At 41.4% G+C, this 24,464-nt stretch overlaps 3 protein-coding genes across 4 annotated transcripts; 2 read left to right on the top strand and 1 right to left on the bottom strand.

Annotated features, from left to right (window-relative positions):
* The first annotated feature begins 34 nt into the window (after window positions 1-34).
* LOC109467001 (fukutin-related protein-like) lies at window positions 35-2,239 on the top strand. The gene has a single exon (XM_019764890.1). It carries the CDS (start codon window positions 339-341, stop codon window positions 1,872-1,874), a length of 1,536 nt encoding a protein of 511 aa, XP_019620449.1. The 5' UTR covers window positions 35-338; the 3' UTR covers window positions 1,875-2,239.
* A 740-nt stretch (window positions 2,240-2,979) lies between these two features.
* LOC109467017 lies at window positions 2,980-11,235 on the top strand. Of its 2 annotated transcripts, XM_019764912.1 has the most exons (11): window positions 2,980-3,078; window positions 4,561-4,751; window positions 5,636-5,713; window positions 6,110-6,246; window positions 6,798-6,871; window positions 7,962-8,015; window positions 8,477-8,615; window positions 9,023-9,138; window positions 9,570-9,735; window positions 10,070-10,803; window positions 11,030-11,235. In XM_019764912.1, the coding sequence occupies exons 2-11, from the start codon at window positions 4,657-4,659 to the stop codon at window positions 11,066-11,068; spliced, it is 1,632 nt and encodes a 543-aa protein (XP_019620471.1). In that variant the 5' UTR covers window positions 2,980-3,078; window positions 4,561-4,656; the 3' UTR covers window positions 11,069-11,235. The 2 variants fall into 2 exon arrangements, with proteins under 2 accessions (XP_019620471.1, XP_019620470.1); XM_019764911.1 differs by lacking the exon at window positions 2,980-3,078 and having other exon boundaries at window positions 4,494-4,751.
* A 3,318-nt stretch (window positions 11,236-14,553) lies between these two features.
* LOC109467008 (electron transfer flavoprotein subunit alpha, mitochondrial-like) lies at window positions 14,554-24,031 on the bottom strand. The gene is made up of 12 exons (XM_019764898.1): window positions 23,858-24,031; window positions 22,666-22,815; window positions 22,086-22,167; window positions 21,573-21,655; window positions 19,699-19,798; window positions 19,101-19,211; window positions 18,714-18,818; window positions 18,265-18,333; window positions 17,603-17,685; window positions 15,585-15,650; window positions 15,087-15,167; window positions 14,554-14,909 (listed from the first exon to the last, which is right to left on the bottom strand). Exons 1-12 carry the CDS (start codon window positions 23,900-23,902, stop codon window positions 14,874-14,876), a joined length of 1,011 nt encoding a protein of 336 aa, XP_019620457.1. The 5' UTR covers window positions 23,903-24,031; the 3' UTR covers window positions 14,554-14,873.
* Window positions 24,032-24,464: the final 433 nt, after the last annotated feature.

Genomic DNA, 24,464 nt, shown 5'->3' with positions numbered 1-24,464 from the left:
TATGATGTTTTATATGATCTTCTTTTTCATCATCAGAGAGAACCCCCTACTGGCCAATGGAGCAGTCCAAACACACTATCGCAAGGGATGCTGGTAGTACAAGTCCCGCTGTGTACGGAAAGACCAGCTGACTGGGATTTGAACTTGAGAGGGCGACGCCACGGCCTTCTAGTGAGGCCGGCGTTTCTTGACGTTTTATTACTCTCCTTAAGCTTCTATTGCATCGAAGGAAGACATGCAACCGATGACTCCTGAAGGTACATTTTTCAGAGGCGCTCGACCGACGTCCGTCGACGTGAGATGAGGGGGAACCTGGGTCTGTAGCAAGACTGGACAAGATGCGCCTGTCCAGATGTCAGTGCATCCTGATTGTCGCGGTTCTGTTCAACGCCTTCATCTTGTGTTGTCTGGTGGTTCTACAGCTCAGACTGGAGAATGTGAACCAGGAAGACGCCATAGTCGACGTCAAGTCCAGGAAACAGGGTCCAGTCAAGGTCATGGAGCGTGCCATGTCAAGTTCAATCTCTGAGAGAGTGACTGTGGTCATCAGAGAGTTTGAAGACTTTGAAAACCAAGTTGCAGAAACAGTCAAGTCGATTTTACATCTGGATGAATATATACGCATCGTCATTGCTGTGGACAAAGCCCCATACCCACCCTTGACCCTTCCAGAAGACGGTGATGTGAAAGTTGTGTCCATGAAGACTTCACTGGACAGACATCCAAATGTCTCTTGTCCGGAGCGATTTGTGGATACAGAGTTTGTTCTCTTGGTGCCAGATGGAACGATTATAACCTCGCCTAAGCAGGTGGAGAAAGTCCTGAGTGCATTTCACTCTCGGCGTGGAGATGTTCGTATGGTCGCAGCGAAAGTCGGCGGAGAGATGACGTCGCAATGCTTTGACATGGATGTGAACTTGAAACAGTGGACGTTAACGTACATGCAGGGAGGTGCCGCACAAGATACCTGTAACGGGTTGGATGGAAGTCACATCATTTTGATGAGGACAGCTGATTTTCATTCCCTAAGTCGGCCCTACCACAGACCTTTCCCTCAAAGTCTCTTCATTCAGACCGCCTTGCGAGGGTGGAAGCTTGTACAAGTGCCAGCTAGTACCATTCCAGCTAAAAAGCTATTCACAGACCCTCACAACCAATGGAAACATCAAACCAGACATGACAGCAGATTGAAAGCCATGTACGAGGAGTTTGGTATTAAGAAGGTGAGCTGGAGTAATGGGAATGTAGAGTGGTACGGCTGTAGGAAGGAAACCGCCAGGTGTTTCGGGACAGTTGTGGACGATATGCCGGAGTACTTATACGAGAACCGGTGGACACCGCCATGTTGTCTCCGGGCTCTTCGGGAGACGGCAAGGCACGTCTTCCGTGTCTTACAAAAATGCGGAGCTCGGTATTGGTTGGAAGGAGGGAGCTTATTGGGGGCAGCCCGCCATAATGACATCATCCCATGGGACTATGACATTGACCTTGGAATTTACAGGGATGACATTGATAAATGCCTGCCATCTGATATGTTGCATCAGGGGTCCTACACAGACAGTGAGGGATTTGTTTGGGAAAGAGCCACAGAGGGGGAATTCTATCGGATACAGTACAGCGCTCAGAACCACCTACATGTAGACATTTGGCCGTTCCACCCTCAGAATGGAGTTATGACCAGAGGACTTTGGACACAGTCACACAGACAAGACATAGACTTTCCCGAACACTTCCTCGTGCCACTAAAAACTGTGAAGTTTTTGGAAATGCAGGTGTCAGCTCCAAATGATGTGAAAGGGTTTCTAGAGCTCAAGTTTGGAAAAGGAGTGATAGAAAATCCACAGTATCCACAACCAAACAAGGTCCAAATGTAGCTTTTCCATCCCTTGTCACATTGTAGCTCACTGGAAACATTGAGTATCATGGGTACAATAATAAGATACAATGTTAACAATAATAGCAAAATACTACTATTGACTTTTGTAATGAAAGTAGGACTGATTTTACAATTGCAAGTCATTACTTCTCGAATGTGCTGTTAAGGCTTTTATTCAAAGCAAAAATAATTGTTGAGAGATAGTATAGCTCCATTTGTGTCAAATGTGGAAATTGCTTCAGTAAAGAAATGGATACTGGCATCATGCAAAGTGGACTAACAAACTACACCTTTTGTACATACGAGTTACTATCTATATGTTGCATGTACAGGTCAATAAAATGATGGGAAGAAGGTCCCAAAGTGATGAAATTATATTTGTGTGTGTATGGATTGTGGTATGTGAAGAACATTTCCATGGTTATTCATATAATGAAACAATTCCTTGTGAAATGAAAAAAATGGCCTGAAAATAAAATGCAACTATCCCATTAATTCCAATTAAAGCGTTTTTACGAGTACAATACTTTTCTGAACTATATAAATGGGATCTAAACAGGTCTTGAAATCATGAAATTGTTATGATACTTTATAAGCACATGTAATATAGTCACTGGCTTTGGGCATTGATTTTGGTCCCTCTAACTGAGCAGAGTGGAACTGCAGGTGTTAATTGACTAGTTAGTTACTTTTCATGCTTAGTGAAGAGGTTTTAAATAGAACCTTATGAGATTCCCTACTCTTCCCCACACCCCACTGGTAGACCTCCCTACTCTTCCCCACACCCCACTCGTACACCTCCCTACTCTTCCCCACACCCCACTCGTACACCTCCCTACTCTTCCCCACACCCCACTCGTACACCTCCCTACTCTTCCCCACACCCCACTCGTAGACCTCCCTACTCTACGAGTAGCGGGAAGATCAGGGAGGGCTACGAGGTGGGGGGAAGATCAGGGAGGGCTACGTGTGGGGGAATTAAGATCGAGGGAGGTCTACGAATGGGGGGAAGATCAGGGGGGGGCTACGAGTGGGGGAGGGGAAGATCAGGATTTTGGGTCCGCATGTCGGTTTCTCTTCAGAAAGTATCCTTTTTTTTATGTTTGTTAAGATGACACATATACTAGAAGAAGACCAGATGACTGAGAATTTGAAGGTCGGAGGACGTCGTGAGTACGCACGGGGAAGGGCAACCTAAACAGGTGAGTATGCACCTGTTTTACTTTGTGAAAAATTACAATAAACATATACGCCGTGCGCTCCCCCCGCGTGCTAGGTTCATGTATCGAGGTGCGGTCAGTCTCACATTCGTCGGAAACTTTTTTCGGTCATGACTGCATCTTCCGCCACAACAACAAAACTGACTTGAATTGTTCGGCGCCCCTCTATCCTAGCCTGTACCAGTCTCGGGGAGGCGGCTGGAAAGAGTAGAAATCAGCCAAATAGGGGTGCGTCGAAATGTTCTCTCAACGGACAAACTCCCTTGGCATGCTTATCTCTCTATTTGGCCGATTTCTACTTTTTTCAGCCGCCTCCCCAAGCCTGGTAGAGGCTACTATCCCTCAACGACGGTCCAAAGAATGATCTCAATTTGCTGTCGTTAAGACTGACGGGACCCTTTAGATGGGGGAGGAAAACTGGTCGCACGGCCTTGAACTAGCAAACAATAAGTTCACATGGACTTGTCTCAGTTACAGGAAAAGTTTACAAGCCAAAGTAGAAAACACAATATTCTAAGAGCGCCTCATAATCATAGAGGCTACACATGCATATGGCTGGTCGTTTTGCTCCCCAAAGCGCTGTACATACAAGCGAGGCGTTACTTGATAACTCAGGACAAGAGATGTAAAGACCACATTCAAGCAGATTTCTAGGTAAATAGTAATATTAAACGTGTTCTGATCGGCCAGCTTTTCTAGTTCAGTGCTCTATAGGGGTAATAGTCTGTCAGAAAAGCCGACCTACCCCATCAGCAATCCCAATGCACAACGAACTCAAACAGAGTGCACATATATGCTTGCTGATATTCCAGCTCCTGTCAAAGGCTTTCATTGCCTGCATGTAGCCTGCGATATGTTTTACGTCCCTCTGACCTAATTTAAATTCAAGAGACATCTTTGATTAGTCTATTCGATGGTGAGAAAATCGCAAGCACAAGATACACTTTTAATGTATGATAAATAATAAAATATTGTTTATAATCTAGGTTTAAAACATCCAAAGGCATATCCCCTATACACGGCTTGTGAATTGGCGGCGTCCGAAACTGAATGTAGCACAGTTTTGGGGAACACCGGGTTATAGGGACAATGAAATTACCTGGTAAGACCGGTAAGCTAGAGTTTCTCCTGAGGCATAAAATCTCCAAGCAGATGTACCGCCTGGCCTTGTGTTTTATGCGTTTATATGAGGCCATTTATGCGTCTTTCTAATCGTCCACGAACAGAGAAAGGCACGGGCCACCGGATTGTCGTAGTAATCCTTCAAATGGGCGTACAACACTGAGCCAAGCCCGACATCTGCTTGGAGATTAAAGCATCCAGATCCAGACTCACTACAGTTGCCAGAATATCATTAAAAGTCACGTGATCATCGTACCCGGGGCTCCGTACTCGAGACGACGGGAACGAGTTTGATGTCAGCTAATCATGAATGACCTGTTGTTGTTTTTGTTTGGACTCCAGTCTGACGGTCGTAAGATGTAGCGTTATACTCTCCGGTCAACGGAAGGTTTGATAACCGAACAGACGACGTTGAACTGACTCCTGACTATCAGTGACATGCCCAGATTTAAGGGACAACAACAGCACCACGAAACTTGCCGACATCTGGCGGTGGAAGATGTCATGGTAGCAGACGAATTAGGACTAGGAATGTAAGTGTATTATGTTTTTGAATTATACATGGCATTTGAAAAGGAGCTCGAGTCTAGTGTTTTGTTTTGTTTTTTTGTACTGGTGCAACATACAAAGACAAATACCCTCCATTGAGAATCATGTTCATAATAGCATTTTGTTGTTGTTGGGGAGGGGCATAGGGAGTGGGGGTTGTTGCGTTTGCCACCCGGGAGGGCATAACTATGGGGGTGCTGGAGGGGGGGGGTTCACGGATGTAGCTCAGCACGGGTTAAAAAATATGATGTCAAGTTTTCGACGTGAGACGAAAAAAAATATGTTGGTATCCTTAAGGATTTTACAGAAACATTGCACTTAATTGTTAATGTTAGTACCACACGCATGGGCTGTTTTAGGATTATGTAAATGATGTTATTCTGGCATGATGGAAAGTTACTGTACCAAACTGGCGTGTTACGCCTTAAGGCAGTTTACCAGTCATGCAAAACGAGCAGAAAAGAAGCCTCTATATGGTTGGCAGGCTTAATGATCTGAATATCTGCGATGTTTACAGTGTACATTAATACCCAATGGACATGTCCTAAATTCTCTTTGTTCTCCCTGTATAGTGCTATTTATTACTACATGGCTTTCAGGTATACATTGTCTTAGTATATGTCTTTGGAGCAGACGTCAACCCATTGGTACTATGTATTTGGGGGGAGGCACACATATAAAGAACCCAACACACTTATAGATATGAGTAGGGGTGACTCAGATTGCTTGGCAAAAATGCAAACTGTTGCAGTGCTGCATAGGTGATGACCTTAATAGGTAATGACTGCTTTAGCATTATGCAAGGATGCTATAGAACCTCCTTGCTTTATGTTTTTCTGTGAATAATATTTTTTTTAATCCTTTACAGGAGTTCAGCAGACCTTTACAACAGGAATGTCGAAGGAGATTTCTTGGACCTTGAAGCTGCCATTTTCTGTGACATTGAGTAAGTTCTACAGAAATACAAAACCTTTATGTATGGTTGAGAAGACATGACTGATTCAGTAGACTAATTATGATCTGGTCTGTTTACTGGAGATGTGGAATCATAAGCAGATGACTTCAGACTTACCTGACCACAAAACTGGCTTGCATCACAGATGGGGTGTACCCTACTTCCGACAACAGTAGAACGGTTTCTAACATCATAAATGCACCTCAGTTAAGTTAAATATGTAGCTAGCTTTTACAATTGAAATGGCATGTTACAATTTTTTTACAAGTCAGAATTCATCTAAGTATCCTAACTTTCTTCATCAAGGTCTGTACTGAAACTTGAGTGTGGATGGGTATTCAAATGATTACACCTTTATTCATCTTCTTCTTGTTTTCCTTCTCACAGAGAGGAGAAGACATGTAAGCAGAGAGTACAGCAGCTTCTAGACGGTCCAGCCACCCAGATTACTATTGTGCTGACATCATGGCTGCTTTCACATGTGCTGCTTTTGGAGCTGTTGGTAGATCTAAGTGCCATACATTGTAAGTTCCTCTGATTCAGAGGCTCTAAACCATACACACATTTAACATAGAATCTCATGGATTCTGTGAGAATACCATTGAAATTGAGCAAATATACCTGTCCCTGGTGCTGAATATCATACATACATAAACATACCTGTCCCTAAGTGCTGAAGCCCATTCATACATAAGGGAACATGTTTGTCCTTGGTACTGAACACCATACACACAGGCAAACATACCTGACACTAGTGCTGACCACCATCCACACATAGGTAAATCCTTCCTTGGTGCTGAACACTATCCAGTTAACATACCTGTCCTTGGTGCTGAACATACACACACAAGTAAATATACCTGTCCTTGGTGCTGAACACTTCACACACACAAGTTAATATACCTGTCCTTGGTGCTGAATACTATTCACACACATGCTAACATACCTGTCCTTGGTGCTGAACACTATCCACACACAGGCAAACATACCACCCAAACATACCTGTCCTTTGTGTAGCCCTGTTTTGTTATAACTTAACAAAAAAGTTCAGGCTGTTTTGATGTTGTTTTCACAGTTCACCATGACAAAATGGTTGCCAGGATTATCCACTGGGTGGGACTAGGTGTGCTGTCTGTATTTACTGTAGAGGTGAGAACTTTCGTACCTTTCAAAAATGAAAGTTGTCTTCTCTTAAGCAATTAAATGTCCCTTCAGTACCATACTGGTGTTGCTTAGTGCAGGATGCAAGACAGTCATACTTCAGAACATTGTATTAAGCTTAGGTCAAGGTTGTTAAATCCAAAAGTTCTGGGTTTGAATCCCAAGAAGGTCTTATTGTTGTGCCCTTGGAAAAGGCACTTTACAATATCTTACCTCCACTGAAAATGAGTACCTAGCTTCACTCAGGGACATCCTCTTGTATGGGACATAAAGTCGAGGTCCCATGTTCGAGGAGTCACCTTGAGTACACTTAAGAGCCCACCACACATATCAATTAGTCATCGGTAGTTCGCAGTGTGAATGGATCAAAGCTAACAGTCCAGTCCTATGTAACTCATACTTACAAAACTGCTGTGTTATGCCTTAAGTCAGTATTCAAATAAAATTGGTGTAAAATAAAACATAGCATAAATCTGGTATATTCTGAGTGATAGACATTTGCTGACATTAGATGGTTAGCCAACTACCAGTACTTGTATGTCCTTGCAGTGTCCTTCCTGACATGTTTGTAGAAGACCTGTTCTTTCTAACTGTGTTGTAATTCTTGTTGTTACCAAGCTGCGTCGCTATCCTTTGTGCTGTAAGTAGATGCTGTCAAATGTCCTCTGTGTGACACTCTCTCCTTGTGTATCTATGTTATCAGTGTTTTTAAGACCTTTTGGGGCACATAAGTTTGATCTCCTGGTTGTCAGGTTGGAAAATTCTCTTTTGATTGTCATTTCTGTAGTGACAATGGCAACAGAAAATAGTTTGCCAGAGGGTGAATCTGGCAATATAGAAACTGATAAAATGAAATGAAAAATGAAAATAAAACAGCAAAAAACAAAATTACTTGCATGCTTATGTATTTTAGTCTGTAAGATGTATCTGTGTGTTTGCTTGTGTTTTGTATCTCTACTGAGATTTCAGCATAAATGTTGCTTAAGCATGTTACAGTATGTGACTGAAGAATGTGTTACCTGGTAGCCTTCAGCCTGTGGGGAAACCTACAGTTTGTATTCTGTGTTTCTTGTTTCAGGTGCTGACAAGGCTGGTATGTCATCAGATGCAGTTTTTTGACAAGAAAATTGAGGTAAAACTTCTGTCAAAGTTGTTATTCCCTGCATCTCAAACTCACCAGAGAGTCGAGCATATTTTTTGGCTAAAAATCCACCCTATCATACTGAATGGTGCTCTGTGCCCTGCAAACATCAGTCAGTCTCTAAAAATCATACTGGGATTGAGCAGACACTGGCTGTATTGCTGTCAAAATGTCCTAAGAGCTCACAGACTTGTTGGGAGAGCTATTTTACTCCTGTGTGACACCGGTTTACAGTGCCTGCTTACTAATTTATGAGTGCGTTAACATGCAAATGGTTTGAAGACGTATGGAAATTACTGGTAGGCAAATCAGCCAACCGTCATCCACATTTTGCCTACCACTCACCGGCTGTGACATCATCTTAATCGCTCATATATATTAATGGGAATTAGCAATTTGAAACAAACTGCATAAATGTTTCTCCAATGGTTGTACTATATGTTGTTTGAAAGGTGCTGGACTTGGCGGTTGTCATCATAGCCTGTGTCCCCATGATTGTCGTGTCTGTTGAGCTGGCGCCGTCTACTGCGTGGGACGGTTTCAGCCTCGTCATCATCCTGAGGATATGGCGATGCTACCGAGTGGTACAAGGTACATGTATCTCCATGCTTCCCGTTTTCGTGCCACCCACCAGCAAAATCATTAAGGGTGACCGCTGGGAGGGTTGAACATTGGTGCTGTTACATTGGTTGTACAATAGAAGTTGAGAGTCATGGAGGTGTTGTGCAAAAGTCAGCTGTCTTGTGATGGAAAAGGCTGTCGTGTCATAGATTCTTGATGTTGATCAATTCTGTTTACGTTCGGAAGTGACTAGTCATTTCTTATCCTGATGAAGGCGACAGTGGTCATTGGAAGTTTGATCCTTGTGTACCCTTGTGTTTGAAGAAAGTTCAGCATTGTACTATGATTACTACCAACACAGATGAACTTCCATGATACATGTAATAATGTGACCTATTATGTCTGATTGATGATAATTAAGAGTGTTTTTTGGAAAGGCTGTGTGTCTCCAGTGCGGGAGGAGGCCAGCAGGAAGGTCCATGTGCTGCTGCAGGCCCAGAGGAGAGCTCACCAGGAGCTGCAAACTCTGTACCTGATGCATGATGAGAACCAGGTAAGTAGAGCATCGTCTTCATCAAGTAGATCCCTGCCTGCCTAAGTGTCCAGGCCAGAGGCTCTCTCTTGCTCCTCTCATTACAGCTTGCCAGACAGCAGGATTATTTGCTTCTATAAGTTCTATTATACCAATATACCAGTGCATGTATATGATATATGTCATTGCTACAGGTTTTTTCGAACCCTAAGTGCAAGAAATGAAAGGAGGGATACTCCTGGAAAATCTAAGACACAATTTTTGAAAACGATTGAACTACACATGCTGATTTTGGCACATTTCTTTTACCATTTTGTAGCACCGTTCACATCAGGATAAAAATATACATCCCCAGACAAAATCGAAGGTGCTTACACCAAAAAAGGGTCTCCAAAAACGCCTGACCGGCAGTGAGATTGTAGGATTACCATGACGATGGTGTGTCCCTGCAGGAGGAGATCCACAGGTTGCGGTTGTTGTTAGGAAGACGAGAGGCTGAGGAGGACAATGTGAGTCAGCAGCTGCAGGTGGCCCTGGAGAGGAAAGACTCTCAGTATGTGGCACAGCTCATCCACACCATCGAGCAGAGACAGGGCAGGAACAAGGGCAGACAGAGAGGTCAGCCTCTACATCTTGTAGTGTTATCAAATCTAAAAATACCGGAAAGATTATGATGTTTATGCTAAGAATGAATCGCCCTGATGTCTGATAAGTGGTTATGGTTAGATTTTGGGGCCCCTTGCAGCTTAGTTTTTTTACATAATCTTCATTCCAGAAACTCAACCGTGTTGCCTTAAATCAGGATGCTCTACTCTGGTGCAGGCAATTCTAGAAAATTGTTTATACATTTTGTAGAAAAGCTTTCACTTTGAATTTCTGGTGCATTTCTTGGTCATTACGTAAACTGCCAAAACCCCAGGTAATGGCCCAAAATTCAATTTGTCATGTACAGATGGTGGCAGAGACTCTCCCTACTCTACCATCGTGGTGCACGCCCACCAACTGTCTGACTCTAACGACGTACCGTCCGGAACCATCGCCAGTCGTCTGTCCGAGAGCACCACCGGAGACAGCGGGATCTGCGAGGAAACCAGGCCACAGCAGCAAACCAACGATGAGTCAAGGAATCACGCAAACTCCAGCGGTGTCACGCAACTTCCAAAATGTGGCCAGCAGGCACTTACCGTGGTAGAACCCAGAGGGAGTCATCAACAGCACAGCAACAGAAGTCCATGTAGTAACAGTAAACGCAATCCCGCCGTGAGCAGCTGCGACATGGATCGTATAGACGTCATCGGGAGTGAGATCATTTTGCAGCACAGGAACGACAGCACGGGCAAGAAGTTCCTCGACGGAAAGCTTCCTTCTAACAAAGACAGCAGACTTCTGTTCAGAGACAATAAATCTATGCCTAGCAACGGAAAAGTGTCTCACAGCAAGAACAAAGTCAGTGAAATAAAGGTTAACAAATCATTGGACGATGATCATAAAAAAGCTGTATCAATGGATAACAAAACGGTTTCTAAAAACAACACAGCTACTGCACAGACCAATGGCAAAGTCAGAAAGGGAAAGAAGAAAGCTGGCAGTGGGGATAGTTATGTTAATGGTGCCCTCTTGCTGGAGATGACAGAACTGCAGCAGAAAGGTGACACTGGGTACTGCAATGAAATAGTCATAGAACAGGTAAGTTGCAGTGCTTCTTACTCCTATTAATATTTAGCAATGCAAATTGCTTCTTACCAATTGTAGGCATATAACGTAGGCACATGATTAAGCAAAAAACTGATTGTGACCTGTTTCATTTTGCTCATGATCTCTAGTACTGCAGTTAACTGCTAGAGGTCCTCAGTGTGTTGTGTTTTGCGCTGAGATTGACATGTCTCTGCCCTTTGTTCTCTTTCGCCTACAGTTCTATCAGAATGGAAATGCTCCAGCAACTGCACTCTAGCTATGGTGAAAATAAAGCATATCACTGAACCCTGGAAGCAGATGTGAGGGAACTGATGACTTGGAAATGCTGCTTATGAGTGTTTCAAGGCCTGGTTTTCTGTAGGTTTGCAATGCAAATTGAGGACATCCTTCTTGACAGTCAGTTTTATCATACGAAGCCTTGTTTCCTTCCATATGAATAAAAGATTGTACGATGATTGTGACCAAGCTGTTAGAAAGAATGGTTGCAACCAGTGGCCTCGACACAAGTGGATGAGAGAATGCAATATGATAACTAGTGTCCACAGATTGATATGACAAAAAATTTATAATTATCACATCCTTATATCACACAATGGTGTTGATTATATATTATACATGTATATCCTAATGTTCACTTTCATGTATTGCAAAGGTATAATACTTTGGTGTATATTTTTCATTTGTGCAAATACATGTCTAATGTTCATCAAAATTCTCTGGGAAAATAATAAAAGAAAAATATGAATATATGACTGAAAATGTATCAAAAGCCCCACTACCCCACCAGGGAAAGTACTGGTAATTTTTATCTGTAGAATTTTGATGATTGTGGTGCCAGTTTTCGATTCTGTTGCCCACTTAACCAGCAGTATTCCAGTAATAGTGCAATTTCCTCTCTGTCTCAGTTTAATTACCATAGGTGTTCCCCTGAACACAGGGACAGAAATTACTCCAACACCTACATATCAGGCTCACAATGGGATTGCCAATTTCAGCAAAATGATAGATTTAACCTCAATTTTCCCGAGCCACACATTCCGATCTCCATAATTGCAGCAAGGCTTTAGTGACAATGAATCAGTCGCACATAGAGAATTTTACATATTTTTCAAAGTTGCTACACACTACACCAAAGCAGTTATAATGTCTGTGTTTTAAAAGTTGTCACTATGATGAATATTGTTTTTCTATACCGACATATTTTTTATGGTAGCAACTTCTCAGAAAACTCTGTGCAAGGACATTATACACAGAGTATAATGTCCTTGGTATAGACAAGGACATTATACACAGTCTGTGTATAATGTCCTTGCTCTGTGTAATAATGTAAAGTCACTATGGCATATTCTGGACCGAACACAAAATACCCAGTAGATGTTCATTCTTATTTCTTGATATATCAGAGACATAGCTGACTTGGAAACTACATGTACAACTGGAATTCACAACAACAATTTTACTGGAAATATTGTCTCTCTGGGTGTTCTTTTTATTGTTTAGATAAATGTCAATTTAAGAAATGATTGTAAGAAGGTAAACCCAGGTATAATGAAGGTAACAATATGAGCAGTTTTATCATTATCATACTTAATCATTTTTGTACTTGTCCTTTTTGGGGCAATAGAGCTCTGTTGTGCAATATTTTCAATATCATTCCTGTTATTTGTGATTTCTGAATTAAATTGTCCCAGTTATCTTTTCTGGCTCATCATTAGGAATTCATTCAGGACATTTGTGGCTTCAATCAGAATTCTTGTAAGCTAATGTTGAAGTGCCCTTACTTGTTGCTATTGCCTGCACTCAGTTAAAGTTACCAAATACATATAGAGGACACAGATGTAATACAAGATCTGTTCATTAAATATTACCCCTGGCCCAGTTACTGGTACTGAAGGCAACTGAAATTGCACATGTACAATAATACAACATGTACATATCTCTATAGGTCTGGGGATATGAACAGTCTTCATACCTAATAGTTTGAAAAATTCAAACTCTTTAATATTTAATAATGTTATGATGAACAAAAAACAAGAAAGAAATTTATGGTACAACATGAGCACAATTTTGTGTATATAGGTTTGGGCATGGCCTCATACAAGACCTATGTCATGAGGTATGTAAAAACCTTGAGCACAAAAGATCACAATAAATTCTGTAGGTTCTCCATAATTCTTCTTGTAAAATCATAATGATGCCACACATTTCCTGTACATGAATCTGCTCTCCTAGTCAACACTAAAGGAATTCAAACCTAACAGATTGGGAGAATATCTTTTGCCATTTGTAAAATTAAGATAAAGACTTATGGACTCATTTTGGTGGAGGACTGCAACATGGCAAAATTTTTTAAGACTAGAAAAATGCAAGAAGCGTTAATCAAAACACCCATGCCTCCATCCTGGTCACATTATATTTGTGGGGAAATCTGCATTTTCTAACTGAACATGACTAGAATATTCCAGTATAACACATTGTTTCAGTGCACAGAGGACTATGCACTGACATACAATGTATGTGCACTACTGTTTTGTGCATTGTGTGTTACTAGTATGTGTTACATATGTATGTCATGAATAAATTTCATGCATAGCTACTACATTAGCTGGTGATAATGATTATTAATTAGCATTAACATGGATTGTTTCATTGATCTACACTTAAATACAGCCAGATTAATCTGTAGATGGATGGGACAGCCAGAACTGTACCCCGTCCCCAATGTTGATCATTTTCACTTCCATTTCTACATAATGGGGACGACAATTTCTGCTGATGACAGCCACATGGGAGGCATCAAATAGAACTAGCAAAATTGTCCCCCCCTTTACCTTGAGCCTGGTAGTTGCAAATTACGTAGCGCCTCTCTTATTCATAGTTATGTTTTATGTATGGAAATTGCAACAAATCATTTGCTATTGCTTTGGCAATGAATAGTGATTTTGGATAAAATTTGAAGGATATTTATGTCTTCTAATCCTGACAATGAAAGTGAAATAGAGGTATGAAGTTATTATGTGTGCATTCTAAACAAGCTGTTAAAGTCAAGGTTATCGCTGACTATGTGCCAGAAAGTGCACATTGAGATGGTCTTTACACTGCTTCTACACGATAGGATCTTTGCATGGTTGTTGCCATTTGTACTTCAAGGTCATAGAGACAATGTACTGTATAATCAACAATATGCAGTGTATCTGCCATCACCATGGTGACCTAGTGCTGATCTGCCATCACCATGGTGACCTGGTGCTGATCTGCCATCACCATGGTGACATGGTGCTGATCTGCCATCACCATGGTGACCTGGTGCTGATCTGCCATCACCATGGTGACCTGGTGCTGATCTGCCATCACCATGGTGACCTGGTGATGATCTGCCATCACCATGGTGACCTGTACCTGATCTGACATCACCATGGTGACCTGTTGCTGTGACATCACCATGGTGACCTGTGCCTGTTGCTGTTCTGCCATCCCCATTGCTGACTTTTCCCCATCACTACAGCCATAATAACCCTGTACAGGTAATATTACACGGGAGCCTGGTGCTCAATTATCTCTATCAAACTTAAGTACCATCTGGAGGCAGAACCAAGATATAAAGACAGGGAAAAAATTGGTACCATGGCACTCTATGGTACAATAAAGCCACAACCTCATTAACGATGTGCTCTGATACAGACTTCATCAAGACCTCCCCATATTGGTGCTTGCTCACGAAGTAATGATGACACCCAGAGGTATGGTTCTCGTTTGATCTTTAATGTTGTATGAAGTATGTAATAGTGTAGGCATAACACAAACCTTGTATAATGGCTGCTTGGTCTGGAGAAAGTATTGATGTTATGTGTGTCTGTATGGAAGAGAGCTAGAAAAAATACAGTGGCAATACAAAGATCTTTCTTATGATCAACACAGCAGATTAATCTTTACAGCTGATATAACATGTCCACTTCAAAACATGGCAGTCATTTAGTATTCAATTTCCAATATTTAGACACATAACCCTGAACCCTTGCAGATATCACTACATACATGTATATTACACAGTCTCAAGCATGTTACTTCTCCAATATTTCTGTCATCTCAGGAACAACCTGCAGACAAAGAGGAAAAAAGTCCATTCATGACAATTGCTTATATAACCATGTTACTGCTAGCTATCAAATGGGAAGATTTCAAAATTGATACTTGGAGGCTGTGAATAGCAAACTAAAGCTACACAGCTATCTAGACAGGAAACTTCCCTGACTGAACAATCTGAAGACACTGACCTTGAAGAGATCGGCCACTAGCCCGTGGTCAGCCACTTGGAAGATGGGAGCTTCTGGATCCTTGTTGATGGCAACAATCACCTGGATAAAAACACATGGAAATGTCACAATCTGCACCACATAAAATAACATACGGAAATAACATCTCTGACCAGGAGATTTTTTAGAACTCTTTTTCCTAATACAATTTATACTATCTACAAACACATCAAATAAAAAGTTTCAGAGAAGCCAAAGGCTGTGGCAAACCACAAACTGCCCTTTTGTAAGCTACAGAGTTTTTCTCTGTAGTTTTATTCTGCACATAAACTTGGCATGAAAAGTTTGGAATATTCAACTTTGTTTGATCATTTTTCCGTACAATCATAATAACTTGGATATCATAGGAAAGGAAATCACACATGCATTCCAATGATATATAATACATTGAAACTTTTTGTGCCAAGTTTATTATGTGCGACAGTTGTATTGCAGTGCATGGTGGGTACTGCTACTGACCTTGCTGTCCTTCATGCCAGCCAGATGTTGGATGGCTCCAGAAATCCCCACAGCAATGTACAGCTCCTAGAACAAGGACACAGCAAGGTTTAGCTTGTTGGTCTTTCACACATTAGCATCCAGTTCCCAATCTTAGCGAAGAACATTGCCTGAGTTCTACGTATCCAGAGATAGTGGTACATTATTACAGGATTGAGTATGAGATTGGGTTAACCAGGTGTCTTTAGTTGGTGTAACATGTCTTGTTAGTCTCATTATTGACTAATCTATGATTACAAGTTGGGCCCGTAGCGCTGGCAATCTGCACAATGAAAGATCGCAATCTGGCCACGCCGAAACAAGGAACCTACGTAATACAGCCTCAGGCTGGGCAAGACTGCTATCAATCATCGGGTCGCATTTCTCCACCGGCAGCAGAACCAAATATAAGTGTTGTGTTACGGCAAGAGTGAGACTTGTGAGAGAGAAGAAACATACACAAGGCTCTCCGGTACAAGGGAATACACTACTAGTAAGTCATATTTTGTGATTTTTTTGTGATTGCTGAATTTTAGAGTGTTTTCATTGGAGTACACAGTTTTGTGTGGTTTTTAACAGAACATAAATGTTACTGACTTTTACATAAATTCTAGTGTAGTGAACACCATGGAAATTAGAAAAAAATATAGACAATCAACTATATAAGATATAGCCAAAGTTTTTGCAGCATTTCCTTGCCCCTTTGCCAACCAACTGATCACATTTATGCGTGTAATTTGGCCTGGTACCAATCCCATTCGTTTCACGCCGGACCAAGGCCGCCACTATAATTTGCAGAGGAAATGTGCTCATTTTCTCCAAATCAATATCATTACTAATACTGACAGAGACAATAATGAAAGATCTCATAAAACCCCACAGAAGCTGAAATCCAATACAATCCCGTGTTAACCAGATTGCCACCGCTAACAAAGGCACAGTTGACGGATCTGTTTTTACAGGTTTCCTATTCAGGCCCAATTCACACCTCAAAGGAGTCTGTATCAAACATGCATCCATCTCGACCCTACACAAATGAAGCTATTTGTATTAATAAATTGTTTCTCCTGAATGGTTTCTCATGAATGACTTTGGCTACAAGTAGGGGGACTGCCCTGACATATGCTGCAGGGGGAACTGTGGCCGTGTTGCACGCGGTGATGAAAACGGACGACTATGGGCAGTTTAATGACACTTCTAATCTCCACAGCATTGATGCCCATTCCACCATACACGGCTCCTATTTCCCCCACAAGATAATCAACATTTTCATTACCGAGCTGTCAAAATTTATCGTAAAACACGAGAGGAACAAGTGTTATTAATTAGGAGAACACGACCGTTGGGACCCAGTGGGCTGGCGGACGGGGCACAGTGTAATTTGTCTGGGATAACGGGCAGTACATCTAGTTGGGCAAGTTAGCAGTCTCAAGCTGCGTGTACATGAGAACCTGAAGCTCCATAAGAAGCAATGATTCACACAAGCTGAAAGAAGAAAATTATCAAAATAATGAAAGAAAGTAGCTCATGGTGATGACCAATATTTTCATACAGCTGTCCCCTAATTACACCAAATGGTGTGTCCCTACATGAAGGAATTATGGGGTATAGAAATGTGTTACACTTTATATATGCATGATTAGAATTTTGCAGCGCCTCTGGCCAAACCACACCGTACTTATAAAGACACCCTTTAACTGGTGTACCAGTGGGGTTTGTCAAAGACATTTCTACCTCTAACCCTATTTTAAAGTGTGTATCATATTCAAATCTGTTTGTTGCTTCTCAACATCTTCTTTCAACTTTCTTGTTTTGATTGCCTTTAGTATTGGCGTTTCGTCGAGGAGACTTCTGGCACTAATGCTATTTAAACTAGCACAACACATTCAAACCTGTTTGTTGCCATCCAACATTTTATTTTCCACATTTTTGTCCCGACGTGCCCTTGGGTACCTCACAAGGGACGTAACAGTTGTTAGAAGAGAAAGTGTGATACTCACAGGAGCAACAATCTTCCCCGTTTGGCCCACTTGCATGTCGTTGGGAACAAAGCCAGCGTCGACTGCAGCACGGGACGCTCCAACTGCAAAACAAGAGGTGGTCAGATTGCCTAGTGTCCTGACTTAAGGTCAGTGGTTTCATTATGAAATCAATGTATTTTGTATATCATCAGTATTTTGCCCTCACCAATATCTAGTTCTCATATATTCTTAAGTAATAGATCAGGCAACAAGACAACATGAAAAGAAAGGCTTGGAGGAAGATTTGATCAGACGATATTCACTCCTTGTTGCTGTGCCGAGGTACAGACTTTCTCTCAGCCTCTGGTTTCATGTTGATCTCACAATGTCTTATACATTGTGTCATCTGAGAACCCATAAGTGTAGCTGGTGTGGCCTAGGATGTATACAAGTGGAATTGCTACCCCCACTATGATAATCTCAACATTACAACATTACACTGTATTATTATATAGATAGTTCTATAGCAGCTCTTGGTACAAATTTCCTTTTCCAAGGGTAGCCTGCTCTAATGTGACTGACAAACAGTGTAGCAAGACTTCCATAAAAATTCTGATGATTTTAACAATATGTTCCTCATCTCTTGAGAGTAAGTACAATGTATATCTAATATGGCAGTCCTATGACATAACAGTTCCTACCTGCAGCGTTCAGTTTGTCAGCCAGCTTATACAGCAGCTCAAAGTTCTCTCCATTCTTCATCCCACGGCCTGGAAACATACAGTAGTGTGTTGGTAGTGTGCCTGGTCTATATACCTAGGGGTGACTGATACTGCCTAGGCCTAGGAAAAAAATGTTGTGTTTCCTGTTTCCCGACCGACGCTACAAAAAACTGCTGACCCTAGCCTTTTTCCTGTGTGTACCCCTGCAAGGGACATGAATTTTTTTACCTGATCAACCTTTTCTAGCTCCATGATCTGACACCTGAGTGATGAAACACTGTACAAAATGTGTTCTAACATTGACATTGAAAATATAAGTGTACTCTGACATGCAAGTTTTACTTTATTAAACGTTATTGTATAGAGTTGGATCACTAATGGATCATCGAAGTCTAAAAAAAAAGTTCAAGCAAAACATGATGTCTTACCTCCAGATATAACTGTCTTAGCACTGGTCAGTTCTGGACGGTCGCTCTTTGACAAGGACTGGCCTTCAAACGTTGACTGGTCATTCTTCACGTCAACTGCTGGAGCTGGGTAAACAAATTAACAAATATATTCAATAAATTCACCAATCACAACTATATACAAAACATTATTGGACTTTTATAGGATTTTAATGATTTTTAATTTTTTTTTCAAATTCAATATTTTGGTCTTTTTTTTTACATAGTAAACTAAATTAAACATTTCTCATTGCATATCGACATTCAGTCAATGGAAAATTTTCTGGTATGAAAATGTAAGGAAAATCTCTGGTCTGGGACCTTAACCTAAAAACTCTGGTCTGGGACCTTAACCTAATCTTTACTTACCTTGTTCACAGGCGGCCTGTCCCCCAGCAGCCTCTGCAGCGGGGAAAGCTGTTCCCCTCACAGTGAACACCTTCACTCCATCTTTGGACTTCACCGTGCAGATAGCATTTCCTGACAATCATGAAATTAACACAATATATCATCAGCTTAACAGGAATGAAGAGGCAATCGTAGTTAGATTCAAGTTCTTCCCACATCATATGGAATGTGGGGCAGCACCTGTCTCCATTTGCCCTTGGGCCACATACTTGTGCAAACATTGCAACAGGAGGCTAGTAGAGGTATGTGTTCAACTTGGTCTACATTATCAATTTAGTACATCATTACTAATGATAATGAGACAAAAATTGAAATTGAGTCACTGGGTAAGTCTATTGAGGAAGACCAGACTGACTGATTGACAGCTCTATAGGTGAGACCGTGAGAACCATTCTTTGCATTGGATCAAAAGTTTCAACTTAAAACATGAAATCAAAATCAGTATTTTGAGCTGTGACCAATGAGTACATCATCCAGCATAACTAATATCTTCTCCATGTGATATGTACAATGTTACATGTATGTCATCTGGGTCCACTACTTAGTAACACAGGTTCACCTGCATAGATGGTTCTGACAAAGGTGTCTGCATCCTTGATGTCGATGATGTCAGAGATGGGGTTCACATCCAGCTTGGCGGCCACTCTGGGCAGCAGGCTCTGGTCAGGGAACAACATCAGTTAACATGTAAGAGCTGCATCTATTGGACCAAATGGCAGAAGAGTGGCATCGGAGGCCCAACAGTTATTGGACTCGTAACCAATAGGTCCCGGGTTCAATATTCACCATGCCCAAACTTTGTGCCCTTAGGAAAGGCACTTTACACTACCTTCCCTTTCCTGGCAGTGGAATGACGCCCACCGAGCCTCTTTGGCTAAATGTGTGCCAAGAAGACACTACAGATTTGGTGTGCCACGTCCCACATCTGCATATTTGCCACCAAGAGCTGTAAATTTTTTTAAAGGCAGAAGAAGATACAAACATAGAGGAAACAACTATGTTTCTCTTCTTGTATAATAAGGTGAAATCATGTCAAGAGCTAGCAAGAGCTTGCTGAGATGGTTGACAAAAATCTAGAGCTGAAAAAAACAGCAAGCAAGCTCTTTGTTCTTCAGTTTTACCACATAGGTGTAGAATTAGCAAAACACATGTATAACAATTCAGCTATCTGTTATTCAGAGATGACACAGTAAGATACCACTTGGATGTGTCCATATCCCGTGGAAATGTTACACGTTGATGATGTACAGGAGATAGATACGCACTGTAGATGGTTATCACGGTACTTGTACTGAGGCGATATCATATCTCACCACACAAACTGGGAAAATTCTAAGTTTCCAAGGTCTAAAACTTCAAGATTGAGAGATGGAGTGTAACCTTGTCTGTGTGTCAGACTATGGCTCCTATCCAAATCATCCAGGCTTAAACTCAAAACAGACGATTACCCAAAGGCTGACTTTATCTCTTCTCCTCAATACCGGTCCCCTTTAGGTCATCCCAGCGAGATGTAACAAAAGGAAGACGTCCTGACAAAAGACCAACGTCAACAATCTCTCACTTTTATGTGTAGACCTATCTGTCCAGTCGGATATGTTTTACAGCCAAAGTATACAACATGTTATAAGAGTGTTTATCTCCCGGTAGTGTACATCAGTCTCTGTAACGGTGGGGAGTGACTACACAGCCTGCACACATTGTTCACTTCCTCCCAGCACCCTTCTGCATTGTCTACTGATAAAGACTGCTACACAAATCAATTGGGTGACTAGTGGTCAACCAGTCAGTGACGGATGGGCCGCTCCGGGGCAACTGTTGGGAGAGCGGAGATGGAAATCTGGGTGTCTGTGGCCGGGGCCAGACGGCGGACAGCTTGACAAATGGAGACTAGTTGGGAGACATGATTCTACTGAGGAATACACCTCCAGGTGAAAGAGATTGACAGAGTGATAATGGTGAGGGAAGTGGGGTGATCTGGCTTGCTGGAGGTAACACATCCATAAGTGTTGGTTATATCCGGGTTATCAAGATGACACGCTGTCAGGAGGCAAGAACTACCGGCACTGTACTTCACATTTCATCCTATGCTTGTTGAAAATTCTCTTCCAGACCTCTTTAACTCTTTTTCGAATACTCCTAGTCATACCCTGTTTTTCTAGACAAAATGGACATATAGAGATGATAGGTACAATAAGAAAGTGGTAATAAAGTATCCTCTTGTGCAGTCTGGCCTATCATGAGGCATGTTACCAGCTACATGTTATATACTGGACTTAGTTTCACAGTAAGAGGACAAAGAAGGTTTTTGCAGTGGCACTTGAGTAATTCTGTAGTAATAATATAATGGAAACACATTTTCATGATTTTACTGTGAAGTCATAGAAAAAACAAAGCCACCACAAACATTTAGATTAAAAAATCTACAGTACTTACCTTGCCAAATGCAGTTGCTCCTGCTGCGATGTGAGAAAAGTTGAACTGCTTCTGCGTCTCTAGGATCAGTGGAGTTATCGCTTCTGTAGGGTCCATGAGATATTCGATATGATTTATATACTGTATATGGTAGCAATACAAAAACACAGGAACTGTGCATGGTTTACGATGCCAACAGTTACCCACTTAGGGCTTGAAAAACTTTGTACAATACTATAAAAGATTCAGACCCGAACTCTTATTACAGTAAAACCTGCCCAATAAACTACCCATTCATACAGCCATGCCCAATTTTAAATGGTTATGACCTTCTAATCTATAGCAGCAAATGGCACGTCATCCATTATCATGACAAATGCAAATATGATTAAAATAAAAAGGTAAAGTTCTATGATAAAAATAAAGGAGGTTTGTATACTATATACACGCAAGTACATTGTACAGTACGAAATAAAAGGTTAAGTTTTATGAAACAAATAAAAGAGGACAATATTGGTAGATGCATATTCATACCTGGCAAAAATCCATTGAAGACTTCATTTTCAGCCACCAAGATCTTCTGGACACCACCAACTTTGGTGAGTTCCTCCACAACCTGTAACGAATTTGAAGCACCCAGTGAGACCAAAACGGTCATGTGTTACTGTTAGTAACATGTAGCAACCTACAATTTTCAAACTTGTGGTCAAGAGGAATGGAACCTTGTTTCAGTTGGCATTTTATTGATACAAGACAAATATAGGAATAAACAATGGACAATATTTGCATAATCAAGGAAAATTTTGGTACTTTTTGTGACCCACTCTGATAAACAGCCCTTCGTGCTTAACTCATAAATCTACATGTATCACAGCAAAGTGAGTATTGTAATAGTAATAAATAAAGGGTAATAAATGAGTTTTCTACTGATACTATTACTTGCAATACAATTGATGAGGTAAAAACAACAATGTGATTGACTGAAATCAAGTTTCCAAACTTTCTGTGTTAGGTTGAAATACATGTAACTTACAATTGTACAAAAAATGTTGTTCAAATATTGTTCAAACTGTGATATCTTTTAACAACAACAAAAAAAAAGACGAGAGCTTACAGAAGCACATTTGCTCCCAGCCACCAGGCAGGCGATGTCCCCCCCTAGTTTAGCAGCAGCAGTGATGGTGTTGAGTGTGATGGGGGTCAGCTGTGCATTGTTGTGTTCAGCGATCACGAGTGTGCTGTTCAGACGTCTTAGAACACTGGCCTAGGAAAGAGAACACAGGTCAAAGGGTTAAGTAAGATTTTGCCAAGTGGGAACTACATGTTGCCTCCTTGGAACTCCTTGCCCGGCTCGGTAGTTGTGGCTCCTAATGTTGAGTCCTTCCGAGCCGGGCTGGCGGCCTGCCAGCCTTAGCCCGGGCCTCTTCTCACCCCTTAACGCCCGCAAGCCCTTTTCCGTAGAGCGTAATTGGCCGTTTTAATACTACGCAGAGCGTAGATGGGCTGCTCTAAAATTTTGCGTAGAGCGTATTCGCCGTTTTAATTCTACGTAATGCGTTGTAGCCACTTGGAATTTATCGTAAAGCATAATCGAGAGGTTTCTGAATTCAGCGTAGAGCGTTGTCGGGACCCCCCTTGCAGGCCCTCCTTAACGGCACCCTTTGCTGGGTTATTTGCGGGTAAACAAGATGATGATGATGATGATGACGGGTAAGGTGGTATGGTGGCCTTGTGATTAGGGTAGTTTACTTATTCATTTATTTAGTTGACTTACTAGTAGGATCGCAAGATTCTGGGTTCTAATCCCCAATGTTGTACCCTTGTGAATGGTACTAAATACATTTTTTTCCTCACTCAACTCAGGTGACAAATGAGTACCTAAGCTTCAGTTAGGGATGACCTCTCGGACGGTACGTAAAGCCAGAGGTCCAGAGGAGAGTTATAAACACCTCATTTGTTTGTTTGTAAGCTAGTGAGCTAGAAAAGTAACAGCAATGTAAAAAAACTAAGGAGGCTGAATGTAGGTCCTTGCTATAAATCATTGTAATCAGTCTATATGACTTTTATGAGGGGAGGGGGGCATCAGAATTGATTGGTATAAATATACATATTTTGGAGACGGCGGATCTTTCTTTATTGTAAATGTAATACTACTATTTCTGTAATCTACAAATATGATATTAAACGCCATGTTGAACCTTGTGCTCATAAATTTTGTTGATGTTCCTAATAATGTTTCCCCTCCCCATCTTCCTCTGCGTCTGTGTATAAAAATCAAAACAAAAGACACCAAAATTACAACTTACTGTGCTCGATAGTCTTTGGGCCGACCTGGAGACAACGTGGAACATTTTTGGACCTCTCAGTGACCAAATTGTTCAGAAAACTGAGCAAGAAACGACTTAAAACTGCTAACTTTACGTAAACGTCGTATCTTACACAAGAAAGGTCAACGGTCGAAACCACTGCAGGATAGGGGTCACGACGACTGTGGTCTCACATAGGAGTTCGTGACAGGTGTCCTGCAATCATGTTTACACTACTCGAACATGTAGTTGGCCCTTTCTGAACAACATTCTGATTTGATACATATCAACAACCTATTTCGCAATAAATTAGCTATTGATGAGTCATGATGTAGCGTCCTACGGTGGACATTTTCAGCCTTGAAACTGAATATGTACGGGAAAAGCAAAAAACTTGCCAGGCTGCAGTCAGGCGTCATACCAAATGACGTTGAAAGGGAATTTTATCACAGTTTTAGCCACACTATGTTCAAATTCGTCTCACGGGTGCTTTACAGTGTTATGTCATTTCTCGTAACACGTTGACCGATGTATTACATAGACAAAGTACACCAACATCATGCAATGTTCAATACGATGACGGAATGTGATTTATACCTATATGCCA

Source organism: Branchiostoma belcheri, unplaced genomic scaffold, assembly GCF_001625305.1.
Source record: "Branchiostoma belcheri isolate BF01 breed outbred unplaced genomic scaffold, Haploidv18h27 scaffold173, whole genome shotgun sequence".
Taxonomy (NCBI): Eukaryota; Metazoa; Chordata; class Leptocardii; order Amphioxiformes; family Branchiostomatidae; genus Branchiostoma; species Branchiostoma belcheri.
This window is presented reverse-complemented; position numbering and strand designations above follow the sequence as displayed.